Source organism: Bolinopsis microptera, chromosome 6 (genome assembly GCF_026151205.1).
Source record: "Bolinopsis microptera isolate Bmic1 chromosome 6, MBARI_Bmic_1.0, whole genome shotgun sequence".
Lineage (NCBI taxonomy): Eukaryota > Metazoa > Ctenophora > Tentaculata > Lobata > Bolinopsidae > Bolinopsis > Bolinopsis microptera.
The window spans coordinates 9,978,412-9,998,200 of NC_087077.1; the positions used below are offsets into that span (position 1 = coordinate 9,978,412).

General features: G+C 36.0%; 1 protein-coding gene across 1 annotated transcript in view; it reads right to left on the reverse strand.

Moving 5' to 3' along the window:
- Positions 1–18,289, reverse strand: part of LOC134817007 (potassium voltage-gated channel subfamily A member 2-like) — a 46,436-nt gene extending 28,147 nt beyond the window's left edge. The window contains exon 1 of the mRNA XM_063826076.1: positions 17,953–18,289. Within this exon, the coding sequence (XP_063682146.1) occupies positions 17,953–17,999 (47 nt within the window). The 5' untranslated portion in view covers positions 18,000–18,289. The remainder of the gene's footprint in view (positions 1–17,952) is intronic.
- Between the last annotated feature and the right edge of the window lie 1,500 nt (positions 18,290–19,789).

A 19,789-nucleotide genomic window follows, 5' to 3' on the forward strand; every position in this document is an offset into this window, starting at 1 on the left:
CTTAAACTGAATGCTTAAACTAAATACTTATTACTTATCTTAGTCTGCACTATATTAACTTGTAACAGTGGAAACTGGGAACTTGTGTCAAAATACAGCCCCATTTAACAAAATAAACATAGTCTTATCAATTAAACTGTTAAAATTTTAAAATTGCCTATAAAATCGAGACAACAACTTATTATATATCTGCAGAAACTTGCTCATCAGGGACAAAAGGATTTCGCGATTTTTAACAGACTATACATTAAACTATACATAAAATTTGTCGCAAATAATGGGGAAAATCGCGATTCCGTACATGCCGCGATTTCCTTTTGTCCAGCTGTTGCTCATAGGTAAATTACCGTCCTTTCAAAGTGAAGTAAAAGTAAATAAATATAATAAATCAACATGACATACCCCAATATAAATAAATACCCAATATAAATAAATCCGCTAGACGCCCCTACATGGCTCTATCAAAGAGAAATGAATATCGCAGAGTCTGATAACGTCTGACTCTATATCCGATCAGCAAAGCAGAACCTGTCTATCGGCATCAGGATCATATTAGGTTATATTACCGCGTATTAACACTTCCACATTAGGTTATGTTATCTTAAATAAGGGTTCCCATAATTATAGTGTGCCATAACCTGCCATGACCGTTTACAATCATGCGTGGAATGGAATTAGATTTCTGGGATCAAATACTTTTAACTTGCATGTTAACCTGACGCCACTTTTAACTGTCGACAATAATTACTATAAGTTATACCTATTAAAAATGTGCCAATTTACTGGTTATTAAAGAGAGGCAAGGAGCAGCGGAAATAAAATCAAGTCTATGAAAGAGTAACGTCAAATAGTCGCCACTCCCGGCAAAAAACTTTGAAACCTTCTCGCAGCATTAATTTCACGTATATAATTATAGTACAGTCAAATCCGTCTTTTTGTCGGACAAAATTCGCAACAAAGCGATTTTAACGGGATATGGTCGGGACAGGTCCCAGGAATCATTCCAGAGAGTTCCCAAATTCCTCGACTTCAGGAAAATCCACAGTTACCACTTTTTTACCACCTTTTTACCACTTTGGTTTTCCGCAAATAAGTCACGTTCTGAATATCCTAGAAGACTCTAGTTTAAAGCATTGTGTTTAGAAAACAAAGAAGAACAACTTTTTCTTTAACAACTTTTTCAAAAATAAATTATTTAATTAATTAATTAAATAATTAATAAATTTTCAAATATTTCAAAAATACATTTTCATAAAGAATGTTCACAATTACATTCCACGTATATTGAACTAATTTTTATGAAAATTTTGAGAATTTTCACTTACAATATTTTGGACTTGTAAAATTTTCGAAATTTGTAAAGAAAAACCACTATTTACCACTTTTTACCACATCGAATCTCCGCTAATAAAACAACTTCTGAATGTCGTAGAAGGTTCTAGATTGAACCAATGTGTTTAAAATATAAAAGAGAACAACTTTTTATTAGACAACCTTTGGATTAGATAATTAATTAATTAGTTAATTCGATTATTAAACAAATATTCAAAAATTATACAAATTATTTTTGATCAAAATATTTTAAAATTACATATCACGAATAATTAACAAATTTTCATTAATTTAATCGGGAAATCGAAGTAGTACTTTATATAACCATATATACTAGATAAGAGTCTAACTTATGAGTCCTCAGCTGGCACATTGGTGCAATTGGATCCTGACATTTGAGGCAGGTTGGTCCACAATGTATTCCTGCTTTTCTGCATGAACAAGCATTGCCACAACCTGACTTTAAACAGTTGCAACTGATTTTTTGAATGAGCTTTTTCGGAGCTGTACTCATAAGAGTGGTCACTGGTACATGTGTCCCATTGTTCTAAACAATTTGTTCATCTTCCATCCCCAGCTTATCGGATCTAGGTCATTCTCATCCCACGCCTGCAGCTGATGGTAAACACGATAAGAATGTTGTTCAACTGCCCCAGATGTTGGCGAGAGCTGTTCGCACTTGATGTCTGCTGTTAAAGATTGCGACTTCTGTTCAAGACCTGAAAGTCTAGCTTTATCTAGTGATCTCGAAATGATGAAATCAGCTGCAGCCTTAAAAGTTCTCCTACATGATTTATGGTAGCTGGTGTAGAATTTGCCGAATAAAAAGCATCTATTACACTTTCATCGATGGATGCGATCGTTCTGAAGAGCCGATCCTTACCAACTCCGTGGATCCGACTGGTGGTGTCTGATCCAGTGAAAGTGTGGCACAGCAGCTTATCGTGTTTACGTGCCTCCTACCAGTCGCACTTCGAATTTTCCCAATGTCATAGATGTACCTTTTGGTGGTGAGAAACAGTAGGTGGTCAAATGCAAAGTGTTTTGTCATGTGCAGTAAAATGACAAGCAAATCAGTATCATCACCAATTACAGAAACATCAACTTGATTAGACCTGTAGACCACTCAACTGCCTCTCTGCAAATCAAAACATCTGCAAAACGATGTGCGAAACGGATTGAAAATGACGAAGTTATCAAGCAATTTGTTTATCTCGTTAGCGAAATTGATTGGGTTATCAATGATTACCTAATCGCTTATCACGTGACAGGGTGCTACGAAACCGTAATTGGGCTTTCTGCACGATTTCTGTGCCACGCTTTCACTGGATCAGACACCACCAGTCGGATCCACGGAGTTGGTAAGGATCGGCTATTCAGAACGATTCCGATAGTGGGAATCTAGTGCACTAAGCTACGGAGAAAGTCACGTGAAATTTTTGGGCGAGCGAATTAGTAACTTCAATTTTAGCCAAATGAAGTCGAAAAACCTACAACAAGTGTCCCAATAGTCTTCTTTAGTGAATATAAGACAACGATTAAAATATGAGCACCCATACCCCTTGGGAACCCTAAAAGCTGAGACGGCGGGTTTATTAACGACCGGTAAAAATGTGGTTCGGGAAAAATATCTTTTATATTTTGAACACATTGGTTCAATCTAGAACCTTCTACGACATTCAGAAGTCGTTTTATTAGCGGAGATTCAATGTGGTAAATATTGGTTTTTCTTTACAAATTTCGAAAATTTTACAAGTCCAAAATATTGTAAGTGAAAATTTTCAAAATTTTCATAAAAATTAGTTCAATATACGTGGAATGTAATTGTGAACATTCTTTATAAAAATGTATTTTTGAAATATTTGAAAATTTATTAATTATTTAATTAATTAATTAAATAATTTATTTTTGAAAAAGTTGTTAAAGAAAAAGTTGTTCTTCTTTGTTTTCTAAACACAATGCTTTAAACTAGAATCTTCTAGGATATTCAGAACGTGACTTATTTGCGGAAAACCAAAGTGGTAAAAAGTGGTAAAAAAGTGGTAATTGTGGATTTTCCTGAAGTCGAGGATTTTGGGAAATCTCTGGAATGATTCCTGGGACCTGTCCCGACCATATCCCGTTAAAATCGCTTTGTTGCGAATTTTGTCCGACAAAGGCTTAAATTAGGACGGATTTGACTGTACTATTATAATACTGAACTAATATGACAGAGTGACGTCAAACTGTACCAAACGATGAGAAGACATGATCCGAGCAGTCTTTTAGTTTAAATATAGTTTGGACAGCTGTTACGACTGCTAGGAGGCCAAGATTGGACGCTAATATTTTTCTGGGGAAACTTAGAGACCCGTTAATAGGTGGAACGATTCCTGGTGGAAGGAACACTGCAAAATAAACAGCATACCGAGATAATTTCCAAAACTACAATCAGCGAAAATCAGGTTCATTTTAAAATGAACCTGATCCAAACATTCTAGATGAACAGTGCAGACGTCGTTTTAGTCTTATGATCTGTTGAAAGTCCCGTAGTAACCATGTATAGACCCATAGTTACCGAGTATATTGCAACATTTCTTTGTTCAGATTTCAGACTAATGCAACAATTCATGCTCTGGTTTGGAAATTTTACCGCTACTTAGGAGTTAGGAATTATTTGCGTGTCCATATATTATCAGGAAACGAATATATTGATGCTTCAATACGGCAGGAGCTTAGTGAACGAAGTTGGGTTCGCGTCTAGCTGCACGAGAAGGTTAACGCATAGGTCAGTAAAATTGTTATAAGTACTTGAACTTCTAGTACGAAAGAGCATCAAGAAGTGCCGACAGGAAAATTAAAGCAAATCAAACTAAGGAATTAAAGTAAGTTTATTCAGTATGGTAGACATACCTCACGCGAAACACTTCAGTGCTCAGCAGAAAAAATCCGAAAGTAGTACTTAAACCTGTGGAACGCGCGTTAAATATAACTGTTGACACTAGGAAATTAAAGAAGCTATAATTATTATTTTTGATATTCGGATAGGAGCATTATCTATGAGTCGCATTGATGTGATGTTTCTAAAGGAACTTTCTGATAATTCTGTATATGCGACGTTATATGATTAATTTGTAAAGAAAATTGAATTGCAAAGAGTTATTTTGTAAAGAAAATTGAAATGCTCTTCTTACCGAAAGTGAAAATTAGAAACTACAAGCACTTGAACTGAAAGTGCAAGCGTCAAATAGTGTTGACAAGGAGGGAATTGAACGAAACTTGAATTATTTCGAAAAATGCCTTAATAATCGTGATGACTAGATCGAACTGGGAAATTAATCTAAGTTTATTTAGATACAAGGACCAACCTTCACCAAAAAAACTGTGAAAATCCAAAAAGTAGTACTTGTACGTTTGGAGCGCACGTCAGGCACTGTTGACAAGGAAATTAAAGAAGTTACAAGTATTTGGGGGAAAAAGGTGGACAAATCAAACTAGACAGTATTACTATTTAGCATGAATAAGCTTAAAGTTTGATATTTGAACTCAACTTCATTTGCAACTAGTGCTATTCCAAAAATTTCGTTTGTTAAGACTAATGTGAGAATGCGTGCTCAGGGTTTGGAGATTTACTTATTTGAATAATATATCTGTACTTAATATGGATGCGTTTCTAAGAAAAATTTGAAGTAAAAGTTTACTCAACATAGGTTTCCATTTTGAAGTCGTACGTACAGAAGAGAAAACGAACAATGTTAGCTTCAAATTAAATTGATGGCCTATATGGCATATGGCGAGGATAAAACAAGAAAGTCGATAAGTTTTAATGTAGTTGCATGCTACAAGCGGAGCGGAGCACCGAATAAGCTTTGAAAGTGGCATTTCAGGGTGGCTTCATAGTTCATGGTGGTTTTGTGGTAGGATCATGTGATCAATTTGTGGCGGCAGTGAAAAAAAGTGGTGGCAGCACTCAAAACGTGAGGGCTTTTAAAGCTTCAGAAGCCCTCACGTTTTGAGTAATGCCACCACACGTTTCAAACGGTCGCAAAACGGCAAGTGAGCCTCAAATGCTCATAATTGTGGAATAATTCAGCGTAACGAAGCATCAGGATGTTTTGAGGTCAACCACATCCATTCAGAGATTTTCTTATTTTCTTATAAAAACAACACGTGCCATGCCAAGTCGAGAATATCCTTTCAGTGCAGCTGCAGAACATAACAGTTAAAAATCAAGGACAACATCAACTGTCAATTGTCACTAGGCATGGAGGACCTTCAACATTGAAATACGCACAACCCAAAGTGCCTCAGAGTAAGTGCGTGAGGCTGCAACTGGTGGTCAGTGTCAAAACTAATCGCTGTAAGTTCTGGTAGGAAACATGATCACGAACAGGACATGTTCCTGTTGAAGCGACCAGAAGGGAAACAGCCCAAATTTAACTGGTAAGAAGGAGTAAATTACATAGTACAACCGACGTTTCGGCACTTTTACTTAAGTTCATTAGAGCGGGAGTTCTAGGCCGTACCATGATCCCCTGACAACGTTATCTTCTTCTGAGTTGTGGGATTTATATCTAATCACAGCCGTTGTCGTCCATTTACCACTCACGTCTCAGGAGGCAGGGATTTAAATTAGTTCAACAATAAACTGTCACTTTATTACCTATCTTTCTATGACTTTCATCAACCACTTATATTCTAATTTGCAGGGCCGAATAATGATAGTTGTAAGTTTTAGATGCCATTAATTCTGCAAAATATAATGAAATCAGCACAATAATATTGAAGGATTCTAAGGAAGGTGAAAGACGAAAGTATGTCCAGATATATTTAATGCGAAAGTATTAATTACGAAAGTTCATCACTTAATGTCTACGAAATATTGATTTTCTAAGATTGTAGGAGGGATAAAGTGTCCACAAATTGTTACTAACACCGGTCATTAGAAATGTTACTGTTGTACCGAGAATTTAAATCTTAGATTACCTCCAATATTGGAATATCCTGAAATCAGCGCATTAAAATCGAAGGATCCCAAAAAAAGGCGAAATAAAAAGTATCTACAGATATAATCAAACGTCCACTGCATATTATATAAATTATAATATCGATTTTCTGAGGAATCGTACTAAGAGCAACATGACATTTTTTTTCAGAACAATCGGACCGACAACCTTCCAAAGTCTACCACTGACAAATAGAAACATTAGTCTTATCACAGTATAATGTAGCATTCATTAAACTAAACGTTCTGCGTGTTTGGTAAACTATGAAATACTTACTGTGATACTTACTGAAATACTTACTGCGAACGTTATTTATATACTTTTAAATTCGTCTGTTGGTAAAGTTTTAAGGCGTTAGTGCCGACTCTACTGCAAAGTCGGCCCTAAGAGTCGGAACTCCCGGTCCCCAAACAATATAGATTTTGACGTAGAAAATATCAGACAGAATTGTAGGGCTTACCTTGGTTCGTCTAAAAGCTGGTAATCTTCTAAGTTTGGACAAGAAACGCTCTTTTTGACGGACTTTAAGCACATAATATAACGAACAGAATCATTAGAAACAACGAAAATTGTTAGTATACTGAAATATAAATTTTGCTGATCTTGAGACAAAATATATTTTAAATGGCACCTAAATTAGACCGAGTATTAGACGAACACGACATGGTCCACGTCTCTGACAATGTCCATGTCTCAAACGAAGCATGGCAAGTATTCTAAATAGCGTCTGCAACTAAAAGTAAATTAGTTTAAACATTAAAACAATGACGGAACCACGGTTGGAATTGTTTTGACTTGAACTGATAAAGGCGGACCGACCCTATATCTCTGTTGAACGAGACGAATTTTAAACCAACGCGTCTGACACATATAATAAGCAAATTAGCATAAACCAATCAGGACCACCGTTAGAAGTATATATTGACTTTAGTTTTTAAGTTATGTTAATTCAACAAGTCCGCGCCGTCTGCAGTTCCTATCTCACTTTTAGAAAATATAAAGCTTCACTCTTGCACTTGTAAGTATATACCAGGCCTGATCCTAGGTTACAATTGCCATGATAGGTAAAACTATAATACGGGACCCATGGCCGCACAAATAACTGATACTTGGAACTCAACATATTATGAGTATTATTGGACCACCGCTGTCTAGTAGTAGGAACTTTAAAACGATGTTAAAAGTTTCAACGTAGGCCGTAGTACTAGCAGCTCTCAGCTTGTTTTTAATCAAGCGAGGCATGAGTATTAAAGTGCTAATTACGAGCGGACTTCTTTAAGGTTTTAAAATTGATATCTGTCAGCTGTTAAGCGTACGAGTAAATATATTCGGGGACAAGTTAAGTCACTATTTATAGCTATAAACAATATACAAAAAAAGTCTGAATAAATCAACAGCTTGAAAGCTTTAATATTCACGAAACTCGGTACGTGACTGATTTGCTTAACACAAAAAGTTAAACGTTTAATATTTTAATTGAAACAAGAATTGTAGAATAAAAACAGTTTATTGGATTGTAGCATGAAAGGTTGACCGCCGAAAGTACTTATTAAAACTTGAATCTGCCGATACTGATTTAAAATCTACCAAGAATATTTTCGTTTTGGACCGTGAACAGAGGCAACATATAAGTATAACTATAAGTGGGCAAAATTTTGCGAAAAGTGCGATTCCGCACTTGCCTAAAATTGCTTAATGTGCGGCAAATTTGGTGAATAGTGCGGCTCTCCAGTGCGGCGAGTCTGGGCCTTGCTGACGTTTTCAAAAATGCCTGCAAAATGGCCAGCAAAACTTGCTGATGTAATATATCAATATGAACGCTCCCTAACAACAAAAGAGCAACTGATAAGAAATATGATTAATGATTCTTTTGACTCAGTCTTAAATACAGTCTAATATAAGTTATCCCACAGCATGTAGGTATGATGATGAGATTCTTCTTCTAAAGCTGTGACTTTTTAAAAAGTGCAATCGTCGCGGTGGGATCATTGGAATGTTTATCTACTCACCAGAGAAATTTGGTGTCCTTTTATTCAAAATTTATACCGTCTGGATTCTCAAAATGGAATCATTTTAAAACATTTTGCAAGTTGCTACTCAGCACTCATAAGTCATATTTCATTTGCAAAATTAGCATACATTTAGAAAATAATATGGCAATCAGCAATGTTGTATTCCACTTCCATGTTTCATAAAACCATGACTTTTTGTCGGAATATATAAAATATTTGGTATCGAAGTAACCGATTCATTGAGTCATCAGTTAATAGTCAATATTTTGAGTTTTGAAAACATAACTGATATGTTTAAAAACGATCCATAATTAGCAATCATTTAGTGTGAAATCATTTAGTGTGAAATCAGATTAATGGGCAGATCCATGAATTACGGTGAATACTCAATACAGTCACGTGGTAACAAGAAATGGTAACAAGGATCTCTTTACAATTTACATGCCTGTAGTAATATTTAACTGAACTCGCCCAAATTGTTCTGAACACTGCAGAACTCAGCCCAATTTTTCGATGGATTGTACAATTATGAACAAGAATTGCGCCCGTTGTTTCGTTTTGGCGGACGCTAGATTTCCATTTCACATTTACTATAAATTTAAGTATAAGCTCCAATCAGCTCACTTCAGTCTTCATGATAATAATATTGATAAATTATGCATTAAGTACAGGAAACACTTGAAATTCAGTTCAATTGCCAAAGAACTTAACTTGTAAAGCAAAGAACTTAAATTGTAAGCAAAGGTAAACTATACTCGTGTACACATCAATACACTACGCGTGCCACGTACAAATTGGGCTTATAACCTAATATAATATGATATGATACATTACATCGTATACACAGCTGCGCCGCGCATTCATAGATCACAGGCTATCTATACATCACATCTCCGCAAGCAATCCTCGCGCGCGTAACTTTTTCGTTGCATGGTTACTAACGAAGGAACACGACATACTCAGACCCACCGGCCTACTGCAATCTCCAAAATCCACGTTTTTCTGCAAAAACGTCCATTCGTAACCTTTCACTATTGCCTTTTTCAAAAGGGTGAAAAGAAACAAGAATTGCGCCCGTTTTTTCGTTTTGACGGACGCTAGATTTCCATTCCACATTAACTATAAATTTAAGTTTAAGCTCCAATCAGCTCACTTCAATCTTCATGATAATAATATTGATAAATTATGCATTAAGTACAGGAAACACTTGAAATTCAGTTCAATTGCCAAAGAACTTAACTTGTAAAGCAAAGAACTTAAATTGTAAGCAAAGGTAAACTATACTCGTGTACACATCAATACACTACGCAGTACGCGTGCCATGTACAAATTGGCCTTATAACCTAGTATTATACATTACATCGTATACATTAAAACACAGTTGCGCCGCGCATTCATAGATCACAGGCTATCTATACATCACATCTCCGCAAGCAATCCTCGCGCGCGCGCAACTTTTTCGTTGCATGGTAACATAGGGAAGTACCCACGACATGTTCAAACCCACCTACCGCAATCTCCAAAATCCACGTTTTTCTGCAAAAACGTCCATTCGTAACCTTTCACTATTGCCTTTTTTCAAAAGGGTGAAATGGAAAAAATTGTGTGGGAAGTTTCAAATTGTGCGGAAGACTATAACTGTTAGTGAGGATATGTGCGGAAAACGGCTAATAGTGCGATTCTGCATCCGCTGCACTTATATGTTGCCTCCGATAAAGCGATAATTTCATGTACCACAACAGTGTAAACCTTAGAATATTGTTAACCAAATTACGATTAAACAACTTAAAAAATCAGTGAAATTTTTAAAATTCGAAAAATTGTAAAATCCATATTGTATTTGTACAGCGCAGCTAATGACATAAGTCAATAATATTCAACAAACTGCAGATTATGCACATACCATTCATGATCACCTTTGCTTATGAACATTTTGCTTTCGACAGAAAAGCATTCGGTGGAAATGCGGAGATAAAATTAAACAGCAAACTGACTTTAATGTACAGGGTGATCCTTCAAACATTATAAATCCAAGATCTTCATTTCTATGGACGGCTAACTCAATAGATATCTCAGAACTAATACAATCACAAGAAACACAGAGGGAGGCCGAAATATCACCAAAATGGATTGCCTGGTCACCTGCGATCAAGACTACTCCTGAAATCCAAAATGTGTTCTAGATATCAGGGTACCACACGTGATTGTATCTTAAAATGATTTGGAGAGAAGATCTTAATCAGAGTTTTAACAGGAACGAAACAGTACGTGCGTATTCACAAATGTAACCAAAAACGTAACCGAAAAAAAATTTAATTTGTAGCTTGATTTTTATGGATTAATAATACATAATATTATAGTAATATAGTCTGTAAGAATCCTTAGATTGAGGCAAAAAATATCAGCTGAAATAGATGTCAAGGTCATCTGATATGCTCATAAAACTTCAAAATCGAGACACACTCCTGAAATCTGAAACTTTATATATTTGACAGATCGAGAAGGCAGCGAGAGGATAATCAGGCGACATGGACACGGGCTCACGTGAGAAACACAAATAAGACCATTAAACGATTGTCATGGTAAACCAACACCTATTGTTAGAAAACCACAAGTGAGCTGCCGACCTCCTTGTCGTAAATAAGCTGTGTGCTTGCTTATATTTATAAAGGAGTACAGAGGATAAATAGCAGTCCGGCCGTCATGATCATATATTCAAGCAGTATTTGTGCGGCTAAATATCACCCGGCATTTGGAGTTATTTATAATATGTGCTTGGCAGCAGGAGGTATTGAAGAAGACCTGAATCAATGAGGAGATTATGGCAGGTTTATTGTGCGTTTTAAATAGCTTTATGTTGCGTTATGAGTGCATACCAAACAGCTATATATAGGTTTACTGGCACAAAAATGTTTGAAAATGGGAATCACCAAAAAGCATTAGTTTCATCGTAAAATCGTGTCAAAATATTAGGGGCATGACAAATATCTATGCGGCCATAGTTAAACGTGAAATGAAGATTATCTTATCAGCCCATGTTTGGAGGTTGGGAGGCTTCAAGGGAACACATTTCCCTAAATAAGGTCATGTTTTGTTTTACATTGCCCTACTGCTGAGTTATGTAAAACAAAACGTCGAATATGTTCAATACAAATAATCGGCTGCATTAGTCATTAACCGTACAATAAGATACATGGCATTGAGTGTTAGAGGTGGAATTTTAAAAATAAAGTTATAGCGTCAAAACATCATGAAAATATTATGATGATTGATAAAATGTTAAACTTCAAAGATTTTCAGTTTGTAAGTTTGATCATGTTGTAAGACTTGGATCATGATCCGTGGTACAATTCGAGAAGAATGCAATGGCGGAAATTCGTCAAAATTCTCTCAATATTGGCAAAAGGACTAATGGAAGCAGACTGGAACTAAAGATTTCCACAATCAGGTACATGCCTCATCGAATTAGATTCAATAGGGTATAAATGGGTCGGATAGTGGGAAATTTTCAATTGTATTTGTACCCACTGGGTACAGATACAATTGAAAGTATTTCCCACAAGCATCTTGAAGTATTAACACGAGAATAGCAATGCTTTATGAAATGAGGAGAACAATTGCGAAAAATCTAACGATTTTGATAAAATTGTTTGCCAAAGGTGTGGCTTGTACAGCTTTCCAAAAGAGAAGATAACACTATCTCGATATTCATATTAGAGCTTGCCGTCAAAGTGTAAAATTTTAAATATTAATTGGTATTGACTTATTGACTTATTGCAATTTTAAAAATTACCCTTCAAAGACGATCATTCGCTCGAATTTTACGGTTTGCAAAAAGCCAGAGAATTTGAACATTTGACTTAAAAATTTGGCGGTACAATAGCACGAGATATTCTTCGGAAACGATACTTAACAATTTGTTCAGCTAAAATGACACGACTATTTGGAGATTGCGATCAGAAGTGCTTGTGAATACGCAACATTAATGTGTACTCATCACAAGGAACAGACTCGTTATTATAGCTTTATAGACTTAGTTGTGGCGGAAATAAGAATGTTGTTTGTCTGAATCCTTTTTTTTTAATTATTCTTTTAAAAAGTCTTTTCTTTCTGTAAATTTTGCATCAGCAGTGATAGTCTGTAGTTCTCATAAATCCCAAATGAAACACACCTGAACTGCATAATCCATGGATATTTCAAACTTAGCCAGTTGGGTTTCTACCAAAGTTTCGAGCATTAGTTTCCTACCGACAATCTCACATCTGGGAAAAGCATAAAAATGAGTCCTAAACTGCTAAATTGAATTCATTCAAGATTGAAAAACAGCAAAAGTCGCGGGAAACCATGAGAGAGCCGGAAAATTTTCAAACTCTGGTATCTTGATGTTTAAAACTTCGTAAAAGCTCTCACGGTATTCGCGCACTCATGTCATCTCGAGACAACTAATGACAACATACTCTGACATTCCGGAGCCAGAAGTTTGGGTTTTCGTCGGGACTTTTTCGGGTTTCGGGTATTTTGATGTCGGGTTTTAGTCAGGTTTCGTCAAATTTGAGAGCAATTCAAGTTTTAGGTAGGTTTCGGTTATGTTTAGGTTAAATTCAGGTTAAATAAGAGTCGGTTGAATTAGTCGAGCTCCCTTGTTACAAGGGGGGGGGGGGGGGGGGGGGGGGGGGGGAGACCCTAGGTCCGGTTACAGGATACCTAGAATATCGACACTCTTATAGCAATTACAAAATCCGAAAAAGTAAACTGTAGTTAAATCTCAACACATTGAATAAAAACGATCATCCTCTAAAACTCATTATCCCTAAATCATTGCCCATACAATCTTACGTGTTTCTTAAGTGACAATGTATTGATTAACAAATCTTTAGTCGGAAAAAAACATGATCATGCCAAGAGTAAGTAAAACTAACGTGCTGGCGCGATGAAGGGGAGTCCAACTTTCCACCCCATGGCGACATTAAATATATGCTTATAAGTTGAATAAATTAGAACGTAATTCAGGGTTAGTAATAAAAAACAAAATTTAGTCTAGAACCTAGATAAAGAATTATTTGTCTGTGGAAAATCTTTTATGATTTTTTCCCACAAAATTAGTGGCTGTCATGACCCTAAAAAGAAGGCCGGGATTATAAAACATATTAAAGTTGCTTTAAAGTTGGTGGGAGTTAAAATAAAGAATTAGAACACGATTCAAGACGAGCATTAAAAATGGAAATTTCTTTTGCTATACTGTATTGTTAAACTATATATTTATATTTGGGTCTGTCATGATCCTAAAACGAAGACCATAGATTATTCTCTCCACTAGTAATACAATACAAATTAAACGATCAGTAGTATCAGAGGCTCATTGCCCGGATAAACAATGGCTTAATCTCAAGATAATCAAAGTAGATAGACTTTAGACTGACAGGAACCAGAAAGTAGAGGAAGGTACTACTGCGCTGCCGCGGGTAGCGTTGATAATCTCATTATTGCAGTATACTAGTGTTAATCCAGCCGTCATAGTACCTGCATGCTGACGAGACTGCTGTATGAGGATCAGTTGGGGTGAACAACCTAGTGTCAGGCAAGTGTCTGCTAAATGACCGGCAAGTGACTGGCGTCCAGCAAGTGACCAGAAAGTGACCGGCAAGTGACAGGTAGTCGAATTAGATATGACTAGGGTATGAATTATGAAACCAGATCACGTAATTAAGTTACATATTATCCTAAATACGAGCATCTAGTGTGTTATGTGAAAAATAGTTTGCAAATTTCAACTAAATTTATGCCACATTTAAAGCAAATTTATATCAGATTTCAACCGCATCTGACCTACATTCAATCCATTCGGATGCCGTGGCCTATGATAGATGTCGCGCCTAAAAGATGCTTTCTCTTACGTCACAATAGATTGCAGAAAGGGGAACAATGCCGATATGATTTAGATACTTGCTCGTGTACCCATTATATTATGCATTTAAAACAAATTCTGGATAATTCTGGATAATCAGAAACAATAAATCAGATATTTATGACAGCTTGGACAAACCCGGATAGTCGATACTTACTTACTATTGCAATTGCATTAGATATGAATACTTTAATATCATACCAGAATAGAAATAAATTAGCACGGCGTCTTATCTATCTCGGAAAAAGCTCTCGTATTGTGCGGCGTGCGCTTTATAATTGTCGGGTAAGAAGATCAAAGTGAACAAAAACCACAGCCGACAGCCGACTATCAATAAACTTTATCAACAAAAGTTTTACGTCGACTTTTTAAATAGTTTTAATTGAAAATATCTGCTTGGAATTTGAGATTTCAAGTGGAATTTCCACTTGAAACGCCAGGAACTTTGAGCACACTCTATGAAACATATTTTTGACAGTAGAAGGGGTCCAATAATGATTAGACTGAATTTTATGTGCATTTATTGTCAATTTAATTTTAAACTGTCTTTAAAACTGCCACTTCTAAATGTGTGCACTAAAGTAGCTGCTCAGTTGGTACGCGGCAACTTTTCTTATTTACTCAGAATTTAACTGAGAACTTGGTTCACCAAATCAGGATTTAATGATATCACTTTGAGAATTTCTTGTTTTCATCTTCCGGGTTAATTTTTAACACTACCGAATTCAAAGTGGTGTCATGCTTAACACTTATCGAGTTTATAGTGCTCAACGCTTAACACATACAAAGCTGGTTCAGTCCATACAAAATGGACACGTGAATTTCTTATGACAGAATTGTTTTCTTCTCGAAGAGTAACTCCAACTTTTTACCTCACAATAAAATGTATTTACAGGGACTGATCATGATTCTTGAGGTGTTACTTTTGTGGCCTATTATAAGAAATTTTCGCAAATATTTCCGTCAATTTTACTTTCCATTAGGTGCTTCGAAAGGCTTACGAATATGTCAAATTTCTGCTTTTTGCAGAGTGTAGAGGAAACTTTGTTAAACTTATAGCAACTGACTAACTGAAAAAGTAACTGTTCCCACAAGAAACATTCAACGAATCAAGAAACGTACTCAGACCTATCTAATTCTAACACCTAATAATTTGATGAGAAGTTGCCCTTCAGTGTCATGGTAAGCAAGTATTATAAAGACTTGATAACAAGCAGCTGAAAGATCGATTAAACGTTTCAAACAACGCCAAGCTAGATCAAATTACTGTTGCTGTTGCATTATTTTAATTTAACTGCTTGCATAACAGAATACTAAGCATTTTTCTCTTCACCGAAGGTATATATTAAATAAGCATATCACATCAGATTTTCTGTAAAAGATTGTATATTGGTTTCAGAGCATAACGAATATAACAAGAGTGGTTTGTATCTATTCCTGGGTCCAAGTCCAGAACATAGGGTAGAACTGGATTCCAGAGGTTTATCAGAGGTATTTCAGAGGTATTTCAAAGGATTTCAGAGGATTTCAGAGGTATTTCAAAGGATTTCAAGGATCAGAATAAAACTATTAGCCCCTCAACAAGCAGTGATAGTTCCTCTCACTTAAAACTTTAGAAGGTGATATATGGCACATCATTATGTTACTTATCACACAACGAGTCCAATAAAACATATAACGTCACAAACAACCTTTAACAAAACCATGTTTTGTAAAACGTTAATGAATGAAATTCTAGAGTATTCTTATCAGTATGAGGCTTCAAAAGATTTAATCGACCACGCAAGATGACCCAGTATTTTAATAGGATATTTCCAAGCTGTACTACTTAGTTAACTTGCTTAAAAACAATAGTGACCTTAATCTTTGACGCAACAATGCTTTGTTAAATTATAAAGGAACGTCTGTAGCAGAATTTGATCCGCCAGCTTTAAGAGATATGAACATTTTAAAGACCCGGACATTCTGTGGTCTAACATATTATGTTTATAGGATATTTTCAATGCTTAGTCAACTTGCTTAAATCGAAACCGGGCATTTAAGGCAATCTAAATTTATTTATCTAATAATCTATATTCCAAGAAAACGTGCAGTTTCTCACCAGTGTCACCTACTGACTTTCTGATAGGAACAGAGGGAAATAGGAGGAATTAATATATATATGCTATCTAATAGATTTATAAGAACGTGATATATACTGCTGCCATTTAATGGAATCTCGAAGTTTGCCTCCAGGATTTGAATAATTAATAATTATGAGAAACATAATCAACCATGTATACAAACGCATGCACATGATTATGCATATATGTTCATATAGTGTCCAACCAAGGCCACGGAGGAAACCACTAACAATCAAGAATTACGAGAGATTTATGCAAGACATTGTATCCCATTATCCAGGGTTAACAAATAAACCACGTCGTGAGTAGTAGTGTCCCATAATATTGTCCTAGCTGCGCATATCACCTAGTGTCACAGTGGGGTATAATATCCCGGTAGGTAAAAGAAAACTACGTGCAGTTGTTAAAGTTGTAAGCAATAAACAAGGAATCGGTCTCCCGCGCAAATCAGGAGTATGGTCGGAGCTCAAAGTAATTTGAATTATTACACAAATATTATTCAAGTTATACCAAACATTTTTATAAATTCAGTTAACAACTAACTAACTAACGCGTCAGCAGAACGCAATATTCTCACAATCAATATCAAAAGGTACGATAAGCGGCAGCTCTGGTCACTGATGTAGGATTATCGAGTAGCCTGTAGGCACAAACTAGATTCTCACGAGGTAACGTATTTAAAAAATTTGCAAGAGAATGATACGGGATCTCAATAATCTGGGGTTAAAAAATCGGATCATAGGACTTCCGCCATGCGTGAACTGCGTTATGTGGTGTGTAATGATATATATGTGGTGTGGAAGTTACCAGGGGAGGGTTGTCATCACTGTTTTCGGTATCCACTTTTGGGATTCCTCAAATGACGAATATCGAAATTTTCCGGGGTAACTTGTGGAGAATATGTTGTGAAAAATATCAGAAAAAGCCAAAAAATGTCGGAAGAAATGCCAAAAAATGTAGCACCATTCTTCATCTTGCCGTATGCTCGAAATTTTCATCAGTAGCACAGAAATTATGACACATTCCGGTAAATGTTCGCTATGATGGCAGCCCAAAAGCTGTTTTATGCACATATCCTCGATATAGGAGTACCATCACCATTTTCACACCCTACTTTTGGAGACATGTGTTACATTTTTAGCCATTTTCGCAACTCAGCGATAATTTTGAAACCATGACGGAGTAGGGGAATAAGCAAAATTTAGATATTTTCATGTGCCTCTGCTTATGTTACTAGTTGCAGAAATATATTAAGTCAGTTGATGGCAATTACTGGTGGAGATTGCTGTAAGAGACAAAACACTTTTCAACTAGAGAGCACCCGCTCAAAATTCGACCTTAGATAAACACATGTGACATGTTTTAATTTAGAAGACATGGCGACAATCATGCTGAAGGGAGATTTAGCATGATTGTTATATTAATAACAAATATATTATAATAATAGCAAAATCAAGCTACCGAACAATTGGAAATTGCTTCAATGCTTCAAGTAAATAAGTAAATATTCGAATTTACGTTACATATGTAATATAATTACATAATTATAATAATTATAGTAACATAATCAATATAATGATATAAACAATGCTCACCCGTCAGTTTGGGTGAAATCGAGCTTGGGAAATCCAAACTTAGCCATCAGGGATATGTGGGCTTCTGGCCAGCCCGTCTCTCTTTACCATCTCTATCACTCTTTACATAGCCTGCAAAGGTTCATTAAGTCATTTAAGGTAATGACGTCATAATTATTTAACTAATTATATTATTGTGATCCTTGAATAATGTATCTTCTGAAAAATTACCCACAAAGACGGCAAAATAAAATAAACAAACTTGGAAGTAATATAAATCAAAGAGTTGTTCGAACGTTCTGCTCTATTATCAACAAATTCTAAATTAGCTTGTGGTTTGAATTAATTCAAAAGCGGTTAAAATCTCATGCCATAATAATAAATCTCATGCCATAATAATAAAATTCAAGAAAGGCAAGCAAATCCCAAAAGAACCATCGACCACCTAGCACAAAATGTTTGGAATATGAACAGTGACTGTGGCCTGTGTGGCCTTAATTTCTCCACTCCGCTAACGGCCCCATTATCCTATAACCACAGAATCGTATTCATGAAATGTACAGATCACCGTGTATATATGTGAGAGAGAACAGATAATTGACAGAGGACGCTCAAACATAGAGCCGGCTAGTGACCTGGAAATTTGGGGATCTTAAAATCTTAAACGATAGACATCAAAGATGTCGAGGTGAGAAATGATTTGTAGGCACTAGTCTTGCTTAAGTTTTAAGTTTTATGAGCTAAGGGAGAAACCCATGGAAATGTTCTCATCTTAAAATGATATGGAAAGAATAGCGAGATCTGAGCGAGATTTAAACTCATAAACGTAAAACACTTTCAGTAAGATTGCAGCCACAGATTACATGGTATGCCAAAAAATGAGTTGCAAAAGAAATTATATAATTACAATTAAAAGTCTGAACGATCACGTACTAGCCCGATTTTAAGCCACGCAGTTTCTATCTACCTAGCACCAGATCCAGCTCTCAAAACTAGATACTTCCTCGGGTTGCACGGCAACCAGCCGATCTTCACGGCTCGTAAGATACTATCAGTCTTGTCTTGTTACGGATGATATCCCGCTAATATCCGAGTAACCTATCTCCCTCTCTCGATCGTGTATAAATAAAGAAGGCCGCACTAACAAACGATTATTTAACTGTTGCAGATAATTGTTTCGTCTTATGGTGGTGCAGGGACAAAAGGATTTCGCGATTATTTTGGCCAAATTTCGCGGTACCGCGAAATTTAACAGGCTATACATTAAACTATACATAAAATTTGTCGCGGAGAATGGGAAATTTCGCGATTTCGTACATGCCGCGAAATCCTTTTGTCCCTGTGGTTGTAGGTTTGCCGTGTTCCTACTTGAATTTACTTTGGATTCTTTACTTTGAGAAGGATCAAACAAAGAGAAACGAGGAGGATGACAACGTTAGAACAAAATGGTATATTAGGGAATAGAACAACACGTATAAACAAGACCGACTAAAGGGAAATAGGGAAAATGTGGGATAACTTTACTCCAAAACTTTTACTATTTATATGGGCTGATTGCTTGCGAGGCAATACTAACGGTGCATCTTACATATCTTATCAGTGCGTGGCGTTGCTTAATTAAGCTTAAAATCGGTTTAACTAATGAGCCAAATAATTGCTTGAGATTGCAATGGCTATTGACACTGAACATAAAATGGTTTGAACTTGGAACCAAATACCGTTAACTTTAAACCAACCAATATCTGGGATCCCTACACCACCCCCTCCCCAAAAATATAGGGCGGTGTGGATCAGACTGGTCAAAACATATATCGCTTATAGTTATAAGTACTTATGATAATTTAAAACAAACCAACTC